Source organism: Anabrus simplex, chromosome 2, assembly GCF_040414725.1.
Source record: "Anabrus simplex isolate iqAnaSimp1 chromosome 2, ASM4041472v1, whole genome shotgun sequence".
NCBI classification, from domain to species: domain Eukaryota; kingdom Metazoa; phylum Arthropoda; class Insecta; order Orthoptera; family Tettigoniidae; genus Anabrus; species Anabrus simplex.
The window spans coordinates 488,074,083-488,100,322 of NC_090266.1; the positions used below are offsets into that span (position 1 = coordinate 488,074,083).

At 40.4% G+C, this 26,240-nt stretch overlaps 1 protein-coding gene across 1 annotated transcript in view; it reads left to right on the forward strand.

Annotated features, from left to right (window-relative positions):
* Positions 1–910: 910 nt before the first annotated feature.
* LOC136862897 (uncharacterized) overlaps positions 911–26,240 on the forward strand; it is a 613,588-nt gene continuing 588,258 nt past the window's right edge. The window contains exon 1 of the mRNA XM_067139178.2: positions 911–1,030. Coding sequence (XP_066995279.1) covers positions 960–1,030 — 71 coding nt within the window. The 5' untranslated portion in view covers positions 911–959. The remainder of the gene's footprint in view (positions 1,031–26,240) is intronic.

Below are 26,240 nucleotides of genomic sequence, written 5' to 3' on the forward strand. Positions count from 1 at the left end.
GCTGGACAAGTTCGTGAACAAACTCGACGACAATGCGAAAATACAGTGACTTTTTAACTTTAACCTACATATATCCTCGGTTACATGATTTATATACGCCCATAAATAAATTAACTATTAATTAATGACTTCCTCTTATATATATCCATATCAAATACTGGGTCTAGTTTACAGTGTTCTTCTTTCATTTCACATAGGTACTATTTGTGTATTCGTACAACTGAACACATGCTAAGGCTGAGGAATTATTAAATTTTGCATTCGAGGACGAGTCAAATGAAGCCATAAAAATGTTATTTAAAAATGCGAAAAGCCACGCAGTGGTTCTTCTATTCGTTGGCAATACTGCTACAAAATACATTAGGTATAAATTATCCTATACGTTGCAGCACTCCCCAGATAAGCAAACACCATTTAAATAACAGTATGACAAAGCCACCCAACTTCAGATAAGCGTGAAAGAAGAACAGTGGCCTGTTATTCAATTTCGGGGTAGTAAAGGTCTGAAATCAATTAAAATTAATCGATGAATGACGATTCAATATCCTGATCTAAGTTTGTCACAACAACAGTAGCTACCATTCAATACCTGAATTTCTGGTATATTCCACCATATTCACCTGAACTCGCCAATAGTTATTACAACGCGTTTGGGCGGCTCAAGGAAGCACTGGGAGCAAAGTTGTTACGTTTTGATGAAGATGAAGGATTAAGGTTGTGCGCGAGAGGATGCGGACAATCAAAACAAATATTTCTAAAGGATTTCATGCACTTTGTAACCGCTAATTGAAGTTTTCATTTGACTCGCCTTCTATTACATATTTTGTAAACTAAAGACGTTCACTTGAACGACTTCTGCGTATAGTATATACTAATTCCATTATTATATTCTTTTCACGTTTATCTTTCAGATCTCCACTGAAGCCAAGCTCACTATATTCTCAGCTCTAGCCATCAGTATGATCATCGGCAACATCCATGACGAGTTTACTATAGTGGCCGCTAGAGAGCGTCTCTGCGCTCACGCAAAGTAAGTACCTAGTGTTCTGTCCAAGGAGTATTATGTTTGAAAGTGGAATATCATCCCTTTTGCAGATTTTAAAGAGACGTCCCTTACTATTTGTTTATTATTGGAAAATGGATTAAGGTATGCGTGTTATAAGTGAAATGAGGAGTCATTCATGAGCATCCACTTTTCCTACAGTAACAGTTTTTAATGCGTGAAACGTTACTGCCATTTACTCCTCATCAAGTATAAGTCATTTTGATGACTCTCTTCTTCAAAACTTACTTCACCATATCGTTCACGATGAGGAGTCATCCACGAGCATCTACCGTTTATTCTGCCCGATAATATAACAGTTGTTGTTTATTGTCTTTAAAAATAAGGACGCCTTGTTATAGAGCATTTTGTTTATTGATGATATATCTAAAGTACGCTAACAAAATATTGTAGTTTATAGTTATAAATGATTGACTTATGAAAGTTAACTAATTCCTCTCATTTGTTCAGCTAATTAGAATTCAATTGAGCAATGTTTGCGCCATCTGATTTTATCAGTAATCCAGTCATCGTAATACAGTTTTTCCTCAAGATAATTTGATAGTACCTCATTGATGTTGTGCTGGAGAATGCTTCAACAAGAAGCTTCACGTGCCAGCAAGGGGACGTTGAATGTGTTTCCAAAGGGAACCTTTATTTACCTTGCAGCGACACTCACACTAACATTTCTCTATATGACTGCAATTTACTCTCTCACACGTACAAGTGCAACACTGCAAACATTGTCATAAACCACACGCGGTTCTAACATTGACTGGTGGTCTTAAAATTTTCAACTTGGGCCAAAAACGTGTTGGAGTTGTTGACCTCACTGCGCATCTCGCCGAGCATCTCGCCAGGCACCTCGCACCTCGCCTCACCACAACATACTGAAGCATTTCTCCTCGCCACACTTCCCGTCATTTATTACATTTAGTCAATAAGCGAGTTGCTTTCAGAGAACATTGAAGGGGATACTGAGATGCTTACATACTCTGACAGTGATAGAGATTTATCTGCAAGTAATGGAGTAGAGTCGTGGTTACTTTCTAGTATAGTACAAGACGAAAATATAGCCTACATCCAGTCACTGAGGAACGAACCAAAAAGGGAGAATTCTATAAATTGTATCAGGGGCTTAAAATGTACCTGCGTAGATTTTATAATATTTAAGCATGTCTCAGTCAACGTTTAATTGTATATTGAAGCTAGCAGAACCTACAATCCAAAAAAATGCACACTAACATACTCGTACACCAGCAACCAGAAAGTTTGATGGTGACGAAAGTTTGATGGTGACTTTCACGAAATTGATTATAATAACAATCTATAATTTACATGCAAATGAAATCATCCACTCTTGCACTCCCAGCAATACTTCTCAATCATACAGTCTAAGAAATACAAATTCTTTGAAGAATAAATAAAGTGTGCTGTACAAAAGTATAAACGAAAAATACTGCAACTGCTATTACTGATATTAATAATAATAATAATAATAATAATAATAATAATAATAATGGGTTTAGAATGAACTTGGTTAATCAAATCAAAAATACACTATGACAAAATTTACTCATTATATTCACTGTTAGCCTTTATTAATTTAATTTGTATTAATGGTTGTTAAGATTCGGTTTGATTTATATCCTTATGATGTACCCTGAAATTGTGCTGGATTTGTTGGGGTATTGTTGAATACATTCCCTACGGCAAATGGCATATAAAACTGCCCACTGGCAAGGAATTCAAGGAGATTGCGGAATCATTTCATCATAAGTTTTTTCGAACTACAGAATCTAGGTACAATTGACGAAGGACACACTCGATTTAAGTGCCCGTTTCGGTCGGGAACAAAGTAATTTAATTTAAACAATATTTTTCCTTTGTTATGCAGGCAATTATTGATGCCAACTGTAAATTAATTTTAATTAAAATGGGAGCATATAGAACACAGAGTGATGACGGTAATTTCTGGAGCTCGGTAATTTACAAATTAAGGGAAAAGCTCGCACTAAATATCCCTGCTGAAGAATTTCTTCCGAGTTGGAATATGAGAACGTCTTATGCGCCATTTGTTAAAGAATTTGTTGAAACATCAATATGAAGAGAAGGAGCTATTTAATAAGAAACTTTCTGTGGTACCAAAACCGGTGGAATGCAACTTTGGAATAGTATCTGCGAAATGAGAATATTGCACAAAGCAACAGAAACGCTCTGGAACTGCAGAAGCTATTGTTAAAAATTATTTGATTTCTCCTCAATACAGTAATTGACAGAGATAATTTACATTTTTATTCTGTTTCTCGTTTCATTTTTCCTTAATTCCATGCATGAGTAAACAGAACATAATAAATGGAAGCCAATATAGCGGACTATTCATCATTGTTATGTGTGGCACTACAATTAGCTGCAAAACCTTTCAACATTTATCTAGAACGTATCTGTTATGATGATAATTTCATATAGCAGTTTTGCGGAAAATTTCGCTTATTAATCGCCTCTTATCCACGGGTACAGTGTTATGACACATGGCCATCAACATGACAATACTGCGTTATCGCATAGAGGGGACGATGGAGTGACGTTGTGACAACCAATCACAACGCAAGTTCCAGACAGCTGCATCCTGAAATACCAAACCAATTTTATTCTTGGTGAACGTCGAGGTGCGTGGCGAGGTGTACGGCTCCAACATGTTTCGACTCATTTGGTACTGTTGGTTTGTTCCCACATTGCCACACTGGAGATGCGCGGAGTGGTGAACAACTCCAACATATTTTTGCTTAACTATTACGAACAGGAAGAAGGGCAACACCGTAATGCATCTGAAAGTCATATCATGCTTCCATAGCCAAGTGACAGGTTTTTACGGTCACTGGTCAACTTCCCCAGCGTAATAGTTACCACTCCTTGGAGGCTCGGGTTCGATTCGTGGCCCTGTCAGTAATTTAGAATTGACAGGGTAGTTTATACGTAATTAACAAAGTGATTGAAATTTATCTTAATGTATATCAAATGAGAATTATTTTAGGCTAGTGCCTATTTTCGATATAAACCCTATCCCTGAATTACAAGAACTCCGTGCAATGATCCAGTCTTCTTCATTATCTATGAGCTTATCTAATCCAATTACATCGTAATCATCGCATGAGTGTTGTAATACTTACTTTCTGGTGTCGGCAGAGAAGTGGTAGTGTTGTATTACAGTGCTGTGATGTCTTCAAGTCATTGACTTCAGATGCTATCTATCATTTCTTTGGCAATTCTTTTTTACAAATGTTCCATCGATACTAAACCTAAAAGGAGCATACAAATCAAGGTTACAACACCAATCTTATAAATCATGTGTCACGATATTGGTCAAAGACGACCAGACTGAGCAGAAATTGCGACACTGGTTTGCATGCCTTGTGTTTTGTTGCACATGGCACACAGGAATAGGTGCAATGCTTTAGGACATTTCTGATTTACGTGATTATGTGGCAAGTGATTTATAAGATTATCTAAGAGTTTGGCAGTAATGTGTTGTATTGATGAATATTCTCTTGTTAAAATGGAACAGAGTGGATATTCTACACATCCTAGCATTCTACATAGTCTGCCATATTTATTCCAATATTCTCCCCTGAAGCTTACTTTCCTATATGTAGGACACCCTCGTTTACACTACGGAATGTTTAAATTACTTCACGCCTGTTAGAGACGTTTATAGGTGACTCCATTGAATACATATTTGGGAAAAGCCCTATGAATCCACGAAAGATAAATTTCAGGCCTATCTCGGTTTTAAATTCCACTGACATTGACACATCATTTTCGAGAGGACCCTGACCTGTGCAGTGAAAATGTGACTTCATTTCTTCTATCCGACAGGGTTTGAAATAAACGCTCTGCGTGTTCGCCGTTAAATATCTGTGAAACAGTGTGCTGATCTAACGGAAAGTCCTTCCGAAACTGAGCAGAAAAGTAAGTCAAATTTAATCTGAATTCATTCTCAAGAAAACTGCAGTCGCAGATGAAATGTGCTTACAACAGTAAGCTTACCTGCATCACAATTATCAAATATTAGTTTACAATTTATTGTCGTGGGACTTCAGTTCATCTGAAAATCCTAGTTATAGACACAAAAATGATATCATTCTGTAATGCCATAATACCTATTCACATTAGTCCATTCAAGCATTAAGCCCAATGAAAGTGTAGATGTTAACAGTGACGTTTACTGCCACGCTATATTTGCGTAACAGACGACTAGCTAAATTTGACTTGTAAAATTGTCTGCAGAGACCTGCCATTGCGCTGTGAGGGTTGTTCCAAATAACACCCAAAACAACTTTTTCGTTGTAATTAGACGTCATTGGTGTGTCTGTGACAGCAAGGAGTTTCAATCAAAGTGAGAGTGATTTTACCCACTCAAACGTTAGTATGTGCGCTTGTGTTGTGGAGAGGTGTGACAAGCACTGCCGCTGTCTGATCGTCACACATGCCCTCTGTTTATTCCCTTCCAACTCTGTCCGTTGCACATCATTTTTGTATGGTTATTTGGATTTAATACAATTCACTGAAAGCAATTTCGGTGATATTTGAAGGCATTCGAATACATCAGACCCATGCCGGTAGATTTACTAGCAAGTAAACTAACTCCCGTGGAACAAAATTCCGGCACCTCGGCGTCTTCGAAAACCGTAGAAGTACTTAGTGGGAAGTAAAAATGATAACATTTTTATTATTAATTTACTGAAAGATTTTCCGATACTCAGCACACAGGGAATGATTGGTATGCTCTGATACAAGCATTTTCCTAGGGTTGAACAAAATACAATTTACCTCCGTTTATTGTAATAAGTGAAGCACTATTTCTTTGCCAGTTTATGTCATCTACAAATATTATTGGTGTATTCAATTGATTTTTCTTCTAAGTTTTATTAGGATAATTATAGTTGTGTAAAACATACTTATCTACCTACCAGCACGACAGTGCACAGGTATGATATATAGTGGAATAAGGGTCAGAAAAGCATCATATTAACAACGCTCAGGCACTATGAATTCGTAAGAGGACAGTGATCTTCTTGGCATCGGCACCAACACATCATGTTTTTGCACGAAACTTCCGATACGGCAACACTACGGAACAAGTTGCTTCTCCCACCATGAGAATAGCACTCTACTAGTCTGTTGCTAACTCTTGCGTGCTCCGAGTGAATCAACGTCCTTCCGAGACCACTTCAGTTGAAATTTCTTGACTGGGAGTAGACATGCTTCCAAGTGACTCAGTACAACGCAAGCTTTCAAACATCGTCACGAACAGAGCGTCGCTCTTTATCCACCATGAGAACTATTCTGATCGAGGCGTTGCACTTACTGTCTTCGTATGTAAATAACATGTCAACGAATGTAGTATTAAGTAGGGGCCTACCTATTTAACTGCACTTTGGCATTTAATGTTATATAGTATTAAACATCGTAATATAACACATTATTTGGAACACATTTCAATCAAAAATGTTTTTATGACTACCGGGATATGTGAAATGTGTTAGAGAACTATTTTTCTTAAATACCTATATTCTTTTTCAAATCCTTGTTCCTACTTTCTTTAATGGAATGCGGAGTTTGAATCATCAAATAAGTTACATTGATCCTGAGCTCTCTGCACATAAATATTTTACACCATAAAAGCATGTTTGGTAGGGCTGGAAGGTTTCGCCGTTAACTCCCCTAAACTCTGTATTCTTCTCCTTTCTTCTTTCAACATCTTGGATGGCAATTCATTGTAATACCACTCTTAGTGTTTATTTAATATGCCTAAAGTGAATACTTCAGTCGCTGAAAATCAGTGATTTCAGAATTTGGTGACGAAATATTCAGTAATGGTGGGATTCTTTTATTCTGTAAATGATGCACGGTGAAAGTAACGGCTGAAGAGCGTTTCTCGAAAGTACCCACGTCAAAATAGGGAACGTGAGTTTCCACGTGGAGTGTTGACAGACCCCCATAATTTTCTGGTATTTAAGAACCCTAAAATGAAATATAGTCTTGTGCAAATATATTATTATCCCTTACATTCTACCACAAAATTAAAAAATGCAATTATCACCCCACAATACCAGTACTGCATAACATAGTTCATAAAAATGCACATTCATTCGCCATCACTTTCTATCTCGTGGCTGGCTTTCATCACATATAGAGTTTATGTGGTTCAGGTACTTTTCTGTAACATTTGCAACAATATGTCTTCGTTTTTGCACCTTTCATTCTTGGGCGAACAATGCATCTTGATTTAGAAACAATTTTGTTGAGGCGATCCCAGCTGCTTCAACCTTTTCTTCTCCACGTATCTCAGCAGCTTTCTGACGCAGAGTACATGGCACATGAGAGCCTGTACTCCTCTTCCGCAGTTTGTCATTTAATGAAATGAAATGTCGTATGGCTTTTAGTGCCGGGATATCCCAGGACGGGTTCGGCTCGCCAGGTGCAGGTCTTTCTATTTGACTCCCGTAGGCGACCTGCGCGTCGTGATGAGGATGAAATGATGATGAAGACAACACATACACCCAGCCCCCGTGCCATTGGAATTAACCAACTAAGGTTAAAATCCCCGACCCGGCCGGGAATCGAACCCGGGACCCTCTGAAGCGAAGGCCAGTACGCTGGCCGTTCACCCAACGGGTCGGACATATCATTTAATAACTGAAATAAATAATTGTAAGAATTTTCTTCGCGTTACTCTCTTTTAATGGCTGTTTACTGTGTACAAAATCTGATTGTTGATACCTGCGACACCAAGAACGTGAAAGGAAGTGACTATCGGCCATCATCTAGTATTTCTTGCAGTAGAGTATGTCCCGCTAACCTCGTCAACAACATCTACACCGCCTTTAAGTTGTAGAAAGTGTTGATGATAGATTTCTTTTCAGGTCCAGTATTCTCATCAATGGAATTGTCTTCCAAATGCATACTTGAAATGAGTAAAATATGTTTACCCCTCTTGGGTATGTATGATACCAAAGTCATATCATTTTAGTACGCGAAGAGTGAAGACTTCACTTCCCGCTTTTTTGTCTCAGTGAGTTCTTCAGGAAGCTCCCGTTTATTGCTCCTGAGTGTGCCAACATAGGTTAGACTTTTCTGTAGAAGGCTTCTAGGGAGCGGCACACTGGAAAACCAGTTGTCCGTAGTAATGTTTCTTCCCGAACCCTCAATTGGCCGCACTGCTCGCATAAGTACATCCATTGGGGAAAATGAGAACCTGCACGGTGCTGCATATTGTTTACCAAGATATACACTGACTGACAGAGCAAATGCAACACCAAGGAGGAGTGGTTCGAAAGAGATGAAAGTTGGGAAAAAAACAGAGACGACACGGACGAATAATTGATGTTTATTTCAAACCGATATGCAGGTTACACAATGCGCACGGCATCGACTCAGTAGGATGTAGGACCACCGCGAGCGGAGATGCACGCAGAAACACGTCGAGGTACAGAGTCAATAAGAGGGCGAATGGTGTCCTGAGGGATGGTTCTCCATTCTCTGTCAACCATTTGCCACAGTTGGTCATCCGTACGAGGCTGGGGCAGAGTTTGCAAACGGCGTCCAATGAGATCCCACACGTGTTCGATTGGTGAGAGATCCGGAGAGTACGCTGGCCACGGAAGCATCTGTACACCTCGTAGAGCCTGTTGGGAGATGCGAGCAGTGTGTGGGCGGGCATTATCCTGATGAAACAGAGCATTGGGCAGCCCCTGAAGGTACGGGAGTGCCACCGGCCGCAGCACATGCTGCACGTAGCGGTGGGCATTTAACGTGCCTTGAATACGCACTGGAGGTGACGTGGAATCATACGCAATAGCGCCCCAAACCATGATGCCGCGTTGTCTAGCGGTAGGGCGCTCCACAGTTACTGCCGGATTTGACCTTTCTCCACGCCGACGCCACACTCGTCTGCGGTGACTATCACTGACAGAACAGAAGCGTGACTCATCGGAGAACACGACGTTCCGCCATTCCCTCATCCAAGTCGCTCTAGCCCGGCACCATGCCAGGAGTGCACGTCTATGCTGTGGAGTCAATGGTAGTCTTCTGAGCGGACGCCGGGAGTGCAGGCCTCCTTCAACCAATCGACGGGAAATTGTTCTGGTCGATATTGGAACAGCCAGGGTGTCTTGCACATGCTGAAGAATGGCGGTTGACGTGGCGTGCGGGGCTGCCACCGCTTGGCGGCGAATGCGCCGATCCTCGCGTGCTGACGTCACTCGGGCTGCGCCTGGACCCCTCGCACGTGCCACATGTCCCTGCGCCAACCACCTTCGCCACAGGTGCTGCACCGTGGACACATCCCTATGGGTATCGGCTGCGATTTGACGAAGCGACCAACCTGCCCTTCTCAGCCCGATCACCATACCCCTCGTAAAGTCGTCTGTCTGCTGGAAATGCCTCCGTTGACGGCGGCCTGGCATTCTTAGCTATACACGTGTCCTGTGGCACACGACAACACGTTCTACAATGACTGTCGGCTGAGAAATCACGGTACGAAGTGGGCCATTCGCCAATGCCGTGTCCCATTTATCGTTCGCTACGTGCGCAGCACAGCGGTGCATTTCACATCATGAGCATACCTCAGTGACGTCAGTCTACCCTGCAATTGGCATAAAGTTTTGACCACTCCTTCTTGGTGTTGCATTTGCTCTGTCAGTCAGTGTATCTCCATGTTCAGTGTGTACCATCTCCTGGAATCAACCATTGTAAATATCTTTAGTCCATACTTGGATGGCTTGTTGGGAATGTACTGTCTAAATGAACATCTTCCTCTAAAGGCAACTAATTGCTCATCAATGGTGTAATATTTAGAAAGAATATAGTTATTTTGTGAATTAGTTACAAGCATGTTGAAACATTCTTGTACAGGGGCAAGTTTATCATATTTCTTTCTATAATCTCGAAAACTGACATCGTCCATACGCAAACATTGTAGTAAGAATATAAATCGATTGTAAATCATCGTAATACGGAAAATATCCATACCTACGAGTATTTTATCGTCCCACAAGTCTATAAGATTCTGAAGACCCGAGAGTAAAGAACCAGCTATAATCAAAAGTCCTATGAGAGCTTTCATTTCTGTCTAATCTGTTTTGTAGACAGCATTTTGTCAGCATTTTTTATCACAAATGTTACCTATTTTTTGTGTTTGTATATACTGGTAACATGGATATCATTTGGGGATCTACAAGCTTCGAAAAATATTATATGGGTCTTTACATGCTCTTGCTTCAGATTTTACACCTGGTAAGTGAGTAACAATGTTTTGTTTTCATGTTCTAACATTTCTGTTAGCCGGTCCTTTCCTCCGCTTTGTTTGCTTGTCTCTACCACTGTCTGCCTTGTCACCACTGGCAACACATACATCATCATAAGTAACAGTTTCTTCGTCACTAAACCGAGCTCGATAGCTGTAGTCGCTTAAGTGCGGCCAGTATCCAGTATTCGGGAGATAGTAGGTTCGAACCCCACTGTCGGCAGCCCTGAAAATGGTTTTCCGTGGTTTCCTATTTTCACACCAGGCAAATGCTGTGGCTGTACCTTAGTTAAGGCCACACGGCCGCTTCCTTCCCACTCCTAGCCCTTCCCTGTCCCATCGTCGCCATAAGACCTATCTCTGTCGGAGCGACGTAAAGCAACTAGCAAGAAAAGCTTCGTCACTAAATAATGACGATGCATGAGATGTAGACGATACACTTTCCGCGTCTGGCACTTCACAATTGTTATCCGATTCGGAATGAGAAGTCTCATCATCATCTGTTCTTCCTCTTCAAATGAATCTTCAAACATATTTCGTATTCTTGCTACTTCTGTGTCGTCCATCGTGCTCCAAAATTAAATATGTTACCGGATAAAATAACTAATTTACAAAGAATGCAGTGCTAAGTGTAAGCTGATATAAAAGTTTTTATAAACAAAGTATAATTAAAATAACTCATAAACGAGTATCTTATAAAAAGCAGAACCAATAGGCAATGTAACTTCAGTAAGTAACGACATTTCTTACCTAAAACTAATATGATGTGCTGAGTGAGAATTGTTGCGTCTGTTACCAGATGGGGATCTACCAGACCCGCAGCTGGAATTTGATGAAGAAGTCATATTTCATGTTTTCTTTATTTCTTCAATCAGAAACGCAAGAATATTTCGAAATTTCTAGGTCCGAGAAATCCACCCCATATTGAAAGAAAACAAACCCCATTGCGCATGGGCCATGGCTTATCAGGCGACCGCTGCTCAGCCCGAAGGCCTGCAGATTACGAAGTGAAGTGTGATCAGCACAACGAATCCTCGCAGCCGTTATTCTTGGCTTTCTAGACCGGGGCCCCCATCTTACCGTCAGATAGGTAGAAATCCCTCACCTGACCGGGAATCTAACCCGGGACCTCTGTGTAAGAGGCGCCCTACCCCTACATCGTGTGGCCGGCGATGGAGAGAAAGATTGTAAAAACAGAACTATTAGACAGTACCGTATGGCTGATAAGTGAAGCATGTGAGAGTTTTTATAAAGTAATTACGATAGGTGGAAAATGGTAAATTAAAATGTAAACAGATTGTGCGATGGATTTAAAGCAATTGTTGAGGAATGTGGAAACAAGTGGAAACCTGTAAAGGTTGTAAGAAATATTAAAGACGCGCTATGTAATTACAGAGAAGTAAAGAGGCTAAGAAGGACGTGCAGGGTGGGAAGAAATAGAGTTAGAAATGGTTGTGGAAGTAAGGAGAAACTTATATAACTTGCTTGGAAGTTGAATGTAGCGAAAAGGGCAGTTAAAGACAACATGATGGAAAACATTATTGCCATTCATACAAATTTTAGTGAAAAATGAAAGGCTTTGTACTGGAACTTTAAGGCAGAAATAGGTTCCAGGAATATCATTATTGAACGAGGGGAGTGAACATGTAAGGATGTACACAAGGCAGAAGTATTCAGTCACCAGTATGTAAATGTTCTTGGTTGCAAGGATCTTGTCGAGAAAGGGTAGATGGCTAATACACCGAAGTATTAAAATTTACCTACGATAACAAAGAGAGTAATAAATAAATCGTCCGTCCTCCAATGAGGGTGTACATTCGGACCCGGAATATATTCAGGTTACAGTTTCAATAGAATTTACAAACATAAAAAGAGTAGAAATGTATCATTGTTAATTCTGTTATTGCCTTCTCTTTTAGAGGAGAATTGAAAATTATGTAAGGAGGTACAGATGGAAATGTGTGGTCTGTAGAAAGTCCCTCAAAATTTGTTTTACAGTTTTTTCTATTCCGCACAATGGAACTTTCAAATTTTGAATTAGGTTGATTTCTAACTAGGTGCTTCGTGCTCCTCTTGCCACTGAAAATCCATCGATCGAGAGCTATTTTGTACTTTACTGACAGGAAAATTATGCTTGGTATACAAATAGCTTGTTTATGTAGGTCCATATCCTGAGCCGGATTCGAGTCTCTTTAAAAAACCATTGCTATACTGTCCTTTCGGCTGATGGCTATGATGTCAGTCCTCAGATTATAGTCATCGGCATGGATGCGGTAAGCATCCTCGTGTACCTCCCGTCCACGCTGTCTCAAGGCTTTGGCAATCGATGTTCTTACACGGTGATGGCGATTGCTGCGGATTAGTTCAGCGTTCCGGCAGAATCCCAGCATATGTCCGAGGGTCTCTGACTGCAGTGAGGTTGCATGATATCTTCACTGCTTTTATGTATTCAGAAGAGGATATAGACGATTTATGCGTCATCTAGAAATTTGTTTTTGGGCAGAGTGAATATAAAACCACTCCCTTTCCTTTATGTGCTGGGCCGATGACCTTCGATGTTAGGCCCCTTAAAAAAACAAGCATCATCATCATCACCTTTATGTGTTAACTGTTACCGCAAATGAAAGGATCTATTTCTCATAATCTCATGTAGTTTTCTTCCGTTAAACTTTGGGGTCAGACCTTCGTTATGTATGTCAAGTGTGTAGATTGCCATATCTTGTTCCTCAGGCAACTTCCTTATATACTGTAAATGAACATCCTGAATATGGAGTAAGCGATTAAAGATATTATAATGCTGTGTACTATCTTACTATTCTACGCAAATTATGCCCATTCTTCAGACCTTCCTGGCACAATAAGATGGTACAAAAGTTGAAAACAAGAAAGGTAGCTGGAATTGATAAGAATTATGGTGATATACCAAACTCAATGGGTTGGGATATGGTACCATATATTAAGTACTCATTTGATTACTGCTTCCATGAAGAGCTATACCAGATGAATGGAGAGTTGCTATAGTAGCACCCGGGTATAAAGAAAAGGGTGATAAACATAAAGCCGAAAACTACAGGCCAGTCAGTTTGACATGTGTTGCACGGAAGCTTTGGAAAAGCATTCCTTCTGATGATATTATACATATTTACAAAATGAGTAACTGGTTCGATAGAAGGCAGTTCGGATTTAGGAAAGGTTATTCCACTCAGGCTCAACTTGTAGGATTCCAGCAAGATATAGCAGATATCTTGGATTCAGGAGGTAAAATGAACTGTATCATGATTGTCCTATCTTTGATGTTCGATAGGGTAGACCATGGGAGACGCCTGGTAAAAATGACTGCAATAGGACTATACAAAAGAGTGACTGAATGGGTGGCTATATTTCTAGAAAATAGAACTCAGAGAATTAGATTAGTTGAAACATTACCTGATTCTGTAATTCCTCAATGCAATTAGATTAGGTGAAACATTACCTGGTTCTTTAATTCCTCAAGGCAATATTATTCGACACTTATTTTTTCTTATATATACATATAAATTATATGAGTAAAGATTCGGAACCGGATATAAGACCTTTTGCGGATGATTTTATAGGGTATAGAATAATAAATACGTTACAATAGAAAGAGTTCGACAGTGTCGTGAGGTAGACATCAGGCAATGGTATGATGATAAACAGAGTGAAAAGTCAGGCTGTGAGTTTCACAAATAGGTGAAGTCCTCTCAGTTTTAATTACTGCGTTGGTGGGGGTGGGGGTGTACCTTATCGGGATCACTGTAAGTACCTAGGCGTTAATATAAGGAAAGATCTTCATTGGGGTAATCACATAAACGAGATTGTATATAGAGGTTAAAAATTTCATCACATGGTTATGAGATTTTTTAGGGATTGCAGTAAGGATGTAAAGGAGAGAACAATGAAAGTCTCTGGTACGTCCCCCACTAGAGTATGGTTCCAGCGTATGAGGCCCTCACCAGGATTACATGATTCGAGAACTGGAAGAAATCCAAATAAAAGCAGCTCGATTTGTTCTGAGTGATTTCCGACAAAAGTGTAGCGTTAGGAAAATGTTGCAAATTTTGGGCTGGGAAGGCTTGGGAGAAATGAGAGGAGCTGCACGACGAAGCGGTATGCACCGGAATGTCAGCGGAGTGAGGGCGTGGAATGACATTTGAATGTTGTTTTTAAAAGTAGGAAATATCCCAGTATGAAATAAAGCTGGAATTCAAGAGGACAAATTGGGGCAAATATTCGTTTATAGGAAGAGGATTTAGGGATTGGAGTAACTCACCAAGGGAGATGTTCGATAAATTTCCAGATTCTTTGCAATTATTTAAGAAATTATTGGATAAACCACGTCGAGGGAATCTGCCCCTGGGTGACTTCCCTAAATGCATATCATTGATTGATTGATTGATTGATTGATTGATTGATTGATTGATTGATTGATTGATTGATTGATTGATTGATTGATTGATTGATTGATTGATTGATTGATTGATTGATTGATTGATTGATTGATTGATTGATTGATTGATTGATTGATTGATTGATTGATTGATTGATTGATTGATTGATTGATTGATTGATTGATTGATTGAAACAATCGTAACGTATCGTCTAAAATTGCCGACGGTATAAGAAGTTTATATTTTTACGAGGGTTGGTTAAATAAATGGACAAGCTTCTGCCGGGGTATACTACTCTCTCTAATGTTCGGATGTCCCGCCTGGGCAATGCACGGGAGCGACTGCTATAGCGCTTGGCCGTTCACTCGCGCAGCATATCAGATATCCCCCGCACATCAGTTGCACTATACTATAGCTGCGAGTTCGGAAACCTGGACAAACTTGGATGTACGCAGTGTGATGTTTTACTTTTTATTTTATTGCTTGCTACTAAGGAGCACCAAATATGAGGAAATTTGTAGGCAATTCGTCAAGATACATGGTCTAACGAGACGCCTTAGAAACGTGTGCGGTTTATTGTGCACTGGCTTCGATGACGGGAGAAGAGACGAGGAGGATGAGCACAACCTGGGCCGTCCAAGTACATTCACCATATATGACAACGCATACCGTATGAAGTTCTGATTCAAGACGATAGAGGCATTCTAGTTCGTGACACTCCCAACGATCTAAACATCTCATTGGGCACTGTGCGTAATCTTTTGCGTGTGCAACTGGGGGTGCCGTGGCAACTAACAGACGTGCATGAAGTCGCTGTGATATGTCTTTCTCTTCTGCACTCGATGGAGTTTCATGAGGAAGTGATGGCATTCTGTGCCGTATTGTTGCAGAAGATGAAACATGGAGGCATTAACTGTCGTCAGAGACGAAATAAGCAAGACAAGGAAACATGCCTCGTTCCTATCGTCCAATAACCTCAGAACAACGGCATCAGGGAAGATAGTTATGGCAACGGCCTTTTCGGGCTGCTGGTTGTTTCCTTCTCCAGGACAGACGATGACCGCTGCCAGGTACTATACCACAATACAGTGGCTGCGGGAGGAAATTCATCGCAAACGATCGAGACTGCTATGCGTTGCTGCACGATAAAGCCAGAACGCACGCAGCCAACAAATCGCGTGAACTTTTACTACACTACTGGTCTGAGGTACCGGTTCATATTTCTTCCAGCCCCGTCCTGATACCCAGTGATTTTCATATTTTCGGATCATTAAATAAACACCTGGGTGGCCAACGATTCACAATCGACGATGATGTGTAGGTCCTTGCGTAGCTTCAGAGGCTTGGAACGGAGTTCTTCTAGCTAACTTCGATTGCTTGGTGACTATGTGGAAAGGTAATCTGTATCGGGCTGCACTATGGCTGATATATATATGTGCGTGTTGAATACAGTGTTTCAGTGAGTGGGCTTGTTGCTTTATTTCATAAACCGCCCTAGTATGTGACTTTGTGTCCATATGTATTTGCTGCATTCTATATTTCAGGCGTTATGAATTGGGAAGAATTAACGCTAGTGAGATAACAAATAGCGACCCTTCTTGATGACAGTTCGTACGCCCGTACAATGCACGGTGTCTATAGTTACTGATATAATTTTCTTGTTTATGATAAGTGACAAATAGAAAGACGTAGGAAGTATTAACCTAAACATAATCGTGTTATCAACGAAGTAAGATTGAATCTATCTCATTAAATACACTAGTATCCAAAAGTTAAGCATAAGTTACGTGTAAGCAGGGCAACAGGAAATATACCGCAAATCGCACGACATATGCACCTACCAACCTTACGTGTTCGCTTTGTATAGGAAAGGAGTGTTCCCTCAGTCGTGTTTGCCCTGTTATAGTGTGCGGAGTGTAGCCTCGTGGTGAACGTGATAACATAATGGCACAACGACGCCATTTGGACCCCGTTTTTCTGGGTAGAATACTCGGCCGCCTGGAAGCAGGCCAGACAAAGATCGAAGTCGCCGTATCATTGAATGTGCGACAGAGTGTCAATTCCAGGCTTTGGAGACGATTTCGAGACACAGGAGATGTTAGTCGTAGGCCAGTGCCAGGTCGACCAAGGGTAACCACCCCACAGCAGGACCATACCTGGCCTTAACCGCCCGACGAAATCGGAGTGCACCTGCAAGACAATTGTCGGCGTAGCTTGCAGCCGTCTCAGGGGTTGCAGTTTCCCGGCAAATTGTGTACTGGAGGCTCAGATCAGCAGGGCTGTTTGCCCGACGTCCAGCGGTGTGCGTCTCGCTCACTCCAGCACAGAGACGGGCCCGTTTACTGTGGAGCCGTCAACATCGAAACTGGACCATGAATGAATGGAGGCATGTGCTCTACATCTACACAGATGAATCCCGCTTCAGTTTGCAGAACGATTCCCGTCGCACATTAATCTGGAGAGAATCAGGTAGCCGGTACAACCACAGGAACATCGTCGAACGGGACCAGTATGGTGGTGGTGGCGTCAAGGTGTGGGGTGGCATCATGTTCAGTGGCCGTACGGACATGCACATCTTCATGGGTGGTCCTAGGAACACTGTTAACGCTTGAACATCGAGGGATGAGGTACAGAGACCACATGTTCGACTCTTCCGAGGTGCGGTTGTTCCAGACTTCCTCTTGATGGACGATAATGCCCGACCGCACCGCGTTGCTCTGGTGGATGAATTTCTGGCTGGGGAAGACTTTCATCGCATGGACTGTCCAGCGAGGTTATCGAATCTGAATCCTATAGAACATGCTTGGGATGCATTGGGGACGCGAATTGCATCCCGTCAGCCTCCACCAAGGACCCTCCAAGACCTTCGCATTGCCCTTTCGGAGGAATGGGATCGACTGCCACAAGAGCTCTTGGACCATCTGATAGAGAGCATGCCACGTCGCTGCGAAGCATGTGTGGCCATTTGGGGTAACCATACATCCTATTAATAGCATATTTTGTTGTGGAAGACATTGCCAAGTTTTTTTAGTTGTTTTCAAAGGTGTACATTAGCTATCAGTACCTTTCTGACATTGTTTTTTGGACAAGTTGTGTGACATGTGGTGTGTGAGTCAGCTTCCGTTTGTTCAGCAATCCGTCTGACGTTCCTATCGGGCTGTATGGCCTCGTTTAGTGATTATGCTTAACTTTTGGACGCTTGTGTATAAGAAATACGCGGAGACCCCATGACTTGGCCTACGAAGCCTCGACAAAATTACACATAGTTACCTAGTTCAATTAAGAGACTTACGACAACACGCCAGATACATTCATTTCTTGAACAGCTGTAAATATATCGCGACATAATTAGAGGATCATATGCTGCGTACTGTGACATTTCCTATAATGTTTCACTTTGGAACATGTTGTGTGCTGATAATTTTAAACAGTTATACTTTACAAGATGGCGCATAGTGTAGTTCACTTGTGAAGTCGCTCCACTTAACACCAGCCGTATCCTCACGTAAACTATCAATTAGTTATTCCAAGTGATAGTAACTGCTGAGTAAGTGTCACCGTCTTGAGTGAACATCATGACTCTGAAGGCACCACAGTCGAAGGTATCTTCATTCGAAGAATGAATGAATGAGTTTCAGAAACGATTGGAACAAGCAATCTAGGCTGCAGACAGGGATACCAACCGCACGGAACAACTGGACACTCTGTACTCGGACTGCCGTGAATTTCAGGCATGTATAAGTGCTGAGCTTGAATCCATCAAGCAAGAACGCTCAGCACATTAGCTGAGAGATAAGAAGTAAAACTATTTACTGGACGCTCAAGAGAAATACTCCATGAGGAATTATCTTCTTCTTCGCGGTGTTAGTGAGTGTCCTAATGAGGATACAGCTGTAAAGGTTCTAAACACTGTGAAGGAGAAACTGAACATAGAACTGACAATGGCCAGCATTGACAGGTGTCACAGACTTGGAGGTCGTAGGAGGACAGTGCCAGGCACAGTGGCTAATGGGAAAAGACCCATTATAGTGAAATGTATTAGGTACCATGAGCATGAAGCAGTGTGACGTGTTAAACGGGCTCTAAAGGGTACTCAACTGTAAATAACAGATTATCTTACTCAGACGAAGAAGGGGATGCTACACAAAGGTAGGGAATGTGTCGGCAGGCGAGCTTGGTCACAAGATGGTTGTGTCATTTTAATGGACATTGGCTGCAAAAGATATTTTTGTAAATATACCTTCTGAACTAGATTCTGTTCTGCAAAGGCTTGGTGTTGAGATGAACTGATTAATCCACAATGGCTGTATTATATTGTAGTAGTCCTAGGATAGGTTTATATTATAGTGTGTGTGCCTTAATTCAGTTAATTTTTATGTTGTGTATGTTTGAGTGCAAGTCTAAATTGGCAATACATCTATTGAGATACGAAGGTAAGAAGCATGCTTTCTGTCCTGGCTGATCCTTCAGCTAGACAGCGGGCCTATTCCTTCCCCTTCCCCATCCCTCCAATGACTTACTCCCTTCCGTTCCATCGCTTTGTAACACGCTAGAGGATGTATTTGTGACTAAACCCCATTCTTTGAACTGTATTCATACAAATTCACTTTCTATCCCAGCCCATATTGACGAGCTTAGAGCTCTACTTCAAGGCAGCAACGTCCATATTGCTGGAGTGAGTGAAACTTGTTTCAGGAAGTTCATTCCTGGTTGATATACACGGATATCGTCTATACAGGCACGGCAGAGTTGACAGGAGAGGAGTAGCTTTATACTGTAGAGAGGATATCAATTGCAAATTAGTTTACACATCTGGCCACTCCACTGAGCCGAGACCTGAGGTCATGTTCGGGGAGGCAAATATTTCCCCAGTAAAAGTATTTATTGATGTTGTCTACAGGCCCCCTAGAGCAGGGCATATGACTGTCTTTGAAGACATTGTACATCGACTATTACCAAATTATGAACACGTATTAATATTCGGGAAATTCAATACTGACATATTACAGCAAGCAACTGAAACGAAGCAACTGCTAAACATATTCCAGACGTCTAACATGACAGTATTTCCACTACAACCGACTAACCACACTATCGGAACCATCTCATCATCTCACACCCTCCTTGATTTAATGGTTTCGAATAATACACATAACATTTTGTCTCACGGTCAGATTCCTGTTCCAAGCATTTCTAAGCATGGCTTGATATATCTGTCATATTCTCTTAAAGTACAAACATATAAAACGAAATATATCACTTACAGGGACATTAAACATATAAATATGCACGAATTTAGACTGGATACTTCAAATTCTCCTTGGGAGGACATAATTACCATAGATGATATTGATATGAAACTACTAAAGTTCAATTCCCTCTTACTTGGTATCCTCGATAAGCATGCTCCGAAACGTAGAGTTAAGGTATCTAGACCTCCCTCCATATGGCTAACTGATGACGTTCAACGCATGATGTCCCATCGAGATTCATTACATCGTCTATACAGACGAACCAGCTCTCCTGATCTACTTGAACAGTATCGGTCTCTGCGCAAAAAAATTAAAGACGGGAACCTAAATAAGTATTTCTTCCCCTAACAAATAATAATCTGAATGCACGAAGCACATGGCGAGAGCTCCGCTCCATGGGAATAGGGAAAATTGAACCTAACCATTGTAACTCAGATTTATCATTTGACGACTTAAACACTTCTCTGACATTAAAATTAAGCACCAACCACAGATTATAACTCATACAATTATTAAATTACTGACTAAACCACCATCAAATAGACCAATGTTCAAATTCCATACTGTTAACGAAACTGAGGTGGAGTGTGAAATACTCTCGATCAAGTCCAATGCCACTGGAGTTGATAATCTCCCCATCATCATCATTAAAAGTATTCTTGATATTATTTGCCTAGTAATTACTCATGTATATAATTTCTGCCTCAGTTCTGGAACATATCCAAGGATATGGAAAGATGCAATCATAAATCCGGCACCAAAAAGTCTCCAGCTGTTTCCCTATCAGACTATCGACCGATGTGTATACTTTCATCTCTCTCCAAACCCTTAGAACGGAAAAACCATCGGCAATAACCGAGTATCTTAACAAATATTCTTTGTTTGACCCATTACAGTCAGGCTTTAAAAACAACCACTGCTCCATTGAAGGTTACAGATGGCATTAGGTACGCATTGAGTGAACAGAAGGTCACATTACTTACGGTACTCTTCTTGTTTTTAGTAGTGCATTTGACACTGTAAACATAGACATGCTGCTAACCAAATTAAAATCCCTTCATCTAAATCAGACTGCTTTACATCTATTTAGCTCTTACCTCACAAACCGCAGACAACGAGTCGTCATCAATAACAAGACCTCTCAATGGGCAATGAAACACACAGGAACACCCAAGGTTCTGTACTTGGACAATTGCTTTTTAATTTTGCACATAAACGACATAGAATATCGATTAAAATATTGCAATTATCATATATATGCGGATGACCCACAAATATATTAACACACAAAACTGGAAGATATTCGTATAGCAACTGTTATAATGAATGCTGACTTACAGAATATATCATCATATGCTTGCGAAAACTCTAAATTAATAAATCCCTCCACGACAAAAACTATTATAGTTGGACAGTCGAAATTAATAAACATGACAAAGACCTTAGACATCTCTTCACTCACTCTACCTGGTAACAAAATTCCGTATGAATGTTTGGTAAATAATCTTGGTGTTGTTATAAATGTGAACCTAAATTGGAATGAACACGTCACACGTATCTGAAAAAGAGTATATGCCTCACTCAGTCCTCTGAAATACCACCATAACATTTTACCGTTAAATATGAAAGATCGGCTTATAAAACATTACTTCTCCCTTTATTATATCATTGTGATGCTGTATTCATAGATGCTACGAAAGAACATATTAGAAAGATACAAAGGACCATGAATTCCTGCATCATATTTATATTTTTGTTACGCTACGACACTCATGTCACACCTTATTACAAGCAACTTACACTCCTGAAATTTGAAGAACTCAGAAATCTTCATGTAGCCGTGTTGGTGTTTAGACTGCTAAATGCGAGAACTCCCCAGTATCTGTCATCATACTTTACATACCTTTCCTACTTTCCCCAGCATAAGACACGCTCTGTTGCCATTCTCTATAGCAGGACAGCTGCCTATAATCGATTATTTATTGCGACGGGAACTAGATTATGGAACTCTGTTCCAAATAACACGCGCAGCAGTAACTCACTAGAGTCTTTCAAGTCTTCCTACAGAAAGTACCTCTTAGATGCATAAACCAGCGGTGTGAATCTTGATGAGTGAATGATCGTGTGCATATATATATATATGTATATTATTTTCTTTAAATGAATTTAAACTTATTTTTATTAAATTTCATTTAGTAGTTTGACAAATGATATGTACATATTGGTATAAGTATTGTGTTGCATTTATTTTGAATTTATGTCGCAAATTAGTTAATTTTAAAATATTTAATATTATCCGTAATTTCTCTGTACAATGATGTGGTTAAGTTTAAGGGAGGACCATGAGTCCCAACTTCGCCACTACTAAAGACAAATAAATAAATAAATAAATAAATAAATAAATAAATAAATAAATAAATAAATAAATAAATAAATAAATAAATAAATAAATAAATAAATAAATAAATAAATAAATAAATAAATGTCTTCCAAAAATAAGTATGTTTGTCATTGAATTTATTCTAAATAAGGAAGAAAAACACTCTAGACACTTAAACTTCAGAAATAATTATATGTAGCATACTTTTTCTAAATGAATATAATATTCAATGCGAGTCCTGCGAAATGAAGTGATTATTGCAACAGAGCAAATACGCCCGAAGAGACGGGAACAAGATATGAAACACAATCATATGCTGCTGTATTCGAATGTGACTAACTAAAATCTTTTTACGTCAAGTATTACGTTTGTTGTTATTTGAATTATGCAGCGAGTCTCTGAGCAAGCATGCTTGGTATGTGGTAAAGTTTAAGAAATGTATGTATATGAAATGTATATGTGAGACTGGCATTTACATGTTATACCCTCTGTACACGAATACAAAATACAAGAAAATTAAAACAACGGTAAATCTGATAAATCGTTACTGCGAATAACAGAATTGCATAATTTCCACGCATTCTTTGGCTCATTTATCTAAAACTTCCCTGTTCCTAGGAGACAACGGTGGCATTTGTTTAATCCAGGCTCAGCTCTCATATTAATAAGAGAAAGCTAAAACTAACGGAACTATCTAGGGCTATCTCACACAGCCAATTGCTCTAATTAACTGGGAAATTCCATATGACGTGCACTTCAATTTTATTCGTCACTGAAAACTGAACAGAGAACGAATGATAAGAAATTAGTGGCAGTGGGCTGCAAGCAATTATCTGACATCACTACCACTTGGGAATAAAAGCACCTTCTACGCTGTCACTGTTACTAGTTAAGAATTGCGTTGCACTTAGGTCGGGAATATATTAGTGAGGACACTGGTGGAGAATAGCTCGTAGATATCACAGAGCCCATTTCCTGAGATGGGGAATGTAGTTATTAAACTTGGCGATGGAGTTCAGCAAGGGAAGTTGAAGAATATGAATGAGCTTGAAAGCAGTTTTGAAGTTAGCCTGGGTGGGGTAGGCCTGAAAAATGTCCCAGAAAGTGAGACTGGCATTTACATGTTATACCCACGTCTAGTTACCTGAAATCTCTCAAGTCTTCAGCATAATGTACGAAAAAAGAAGAAACACGTCATGGTAACTAAAAGTTGAGTAGCAGGAGGAGGTGAGTAATGTAGAGAAATTATTTTGAAGTTTTATTCTCAATAGTTTCCTATTTGTTAATTCACTGTTGTCCTCCAGTTCTTCCAGTCTCATCAGTACTTGGTTTACAGATTATTTATTATCTTTTAGTACGTATCCACTTACATACATACATACATACATACATACATACATACATACATACTGTATATACATACAGTATATCACATTGCATTATAGACTGTAGGAGGTTCAAAGCTCAGTAAGTAAAACACTCTAAATGGACTATAGTACATTCCTTCACATTCCTCAGCTAGCTCTACTTCTATACTTCTCAACTTGAATTCGTAATATCCCAAGTCAAATCATCACCGTAAAACTTCAGCTTTTGTTCTGTGTGTTAGAACCCCACCGTCGGCAGCCCTGAAGATGGTTTTCCGTGGTTTCCCATTTTCACACCAGGCAAATGCTGGGGCCGTACCTGAATTAAGCCCACGGCCGCTTCCTTCCCACTCCTAGGCCTTTACTATCCCATCGTCGCTATAAGACCTACCTGTATCGGTGCGACGTAAAGCAAATTGTAAAAAAACTTACCTCCTCTATCGTTGCCATAAGATCTATCCGTATCGGTACGGTACGACATAAAGAGAGTTGTTAAAAAAATGTATTGCTTCCTATAATTCAGTCCATTAAGCCTAATTGGCTATTTTTAGTCCTTCATTACTATCTCATAATAAGACCATATAAGAAAAAATATATTTTTTTGCTAGTTGCTTTACGTCGCACCGACACAGGTAGGTCTTATGGCGACGATGGAATAGGAAAGGGCTAGGAGTGGGAAGGAAGCGGCCGTGGCCTTAATTAAGGTACAGCCCCAGCATTTGCCTGGTGTGAAAATGTTTAAACCACGGAAAACCATTTTCAGGACTGCCGACAGTGGGGTTCGAACCTACTATCTCCCGAATACTGGATACTGGCCGCACTTAAGCGACTGCAGCTATCGAGCTCGGTAAAAAAATATATTGAGCTAGTGGCTGCGTAGTTCGGATCAGGAAGTTGTCAGCTTGCATTCGAGCTGCAGTGGGTTCGAACCCTCTTGTCGGCAGCCTTGAAGATGGTTTGCCGTTGTTTTCCATTTTCACACCGGGCAAATGCATACCTTAGTCGCCGGGGTGAGTGGCTCAGACGGTTAAGGCGCTGGCCTTCTAACCCCAACTTGGCAGGTTCGATCCTGGCTCGGTCCGGTGGTATTTGAAGGTGCTCAAATACGACAGCCTCGTGTCGGTAGATTTACTGGCACGTAAAAGAACTCCTGCGGGACTAAATTCCGGCACCTCGGCGTCTCCGAAGACCTTAAGAAGTAGTTAGTGGGACGTAAAACAAATAACATTATTATTGCATACCTTAGTCAAGGTCCTGGTCAATTCTTTCCAACTCCTAGCCCTTTCCTGTTTCATCGTCACCATAAGACCTATGTGAGTCAGTACGAAGTAAAGGGAATTTTAAAAACGAAAACCTCAACGCACATCTTAAACCAGCATGTTAATCTCCACCTGGCCTTCCATTCTTCATTGAGAATATTTTACTTTCAACTGGCTTCATTTGCTCGAACTAGAACAATTCTTTCCATATATATGCATTTTATCTTTAGCGTATGAAATTATGTTCTGAAGACGCCAATATTTAATTCCTGTACAGTAACGTCTATTCATATACGAATTACCTTACCTGAGAATTACAACATTCTGTTCTGTTCCTAAGACCCCATAGTACTAGTATTCCATTCCCTTCCACACTTACCATTCTTCCATCATTTCAATTAAACTGCGTTGACGTTTCATCCACAAGGAAGTGTTGCAGAATTAATTTAGCCAATTTCTTTCTTTACTTGTAGCCACTCCGCCATAAATCACGAACGAACAGAGAAAATTTAGTTTAGAAAACTGACAAAGAATGTACTGTATATTTAACTCACTGCACCGTGGAATCAGGATAATTGTTTTCGGTACCGAGCTCGATAGATGAAGTCGCTTAAGTGCGGCCAGTATCCAGTATTCGGGAGATAGTAGGTTCGAACCCCACTGTCGGCAGCCCTGAAAATGGTTTTCCGTGGTTTCCCATTTTCACACCAGGCAAATGCTGGGACTGTACCTTAATTAAGGCCACGGCCGCTTCCTTCCCACTCCTAGCCCTTTCCCGTCCCATCGTCGCCATAAGACCTATCTGTGTCGGTGCGACGTAAAGCAACTTGCAAAAAAAAAAAAAATGTTTTCGGCTAGTGCAAGACATTATAAAAATGGAATTGAATATCCAGAATCCCATCAAATGAGCCACATCCGCAAACGTGCACAGTAAATTCGCATGCGATTTAAGGGGATACTTTTCATACGAAGTTTGAATTACTCTTCAGATACACTTAGTTTGTTTCTATTTTACGTGCATGAAAGGCTATTGGAGTTGACGCTCTCACAGATGATATACAAAATCTAATCACGTTATTATGACCACCAGTTAATATTCAGGGAATCACTGAGTGCATCACAGACATCAGCTGCGTACGTTGGAAGGGACTCAATAAGGTACAGGCATCAGGAGGCATGTTGCTCTACGCCAACAAGATAGTACGTAGCAAAGGATTCATAGAG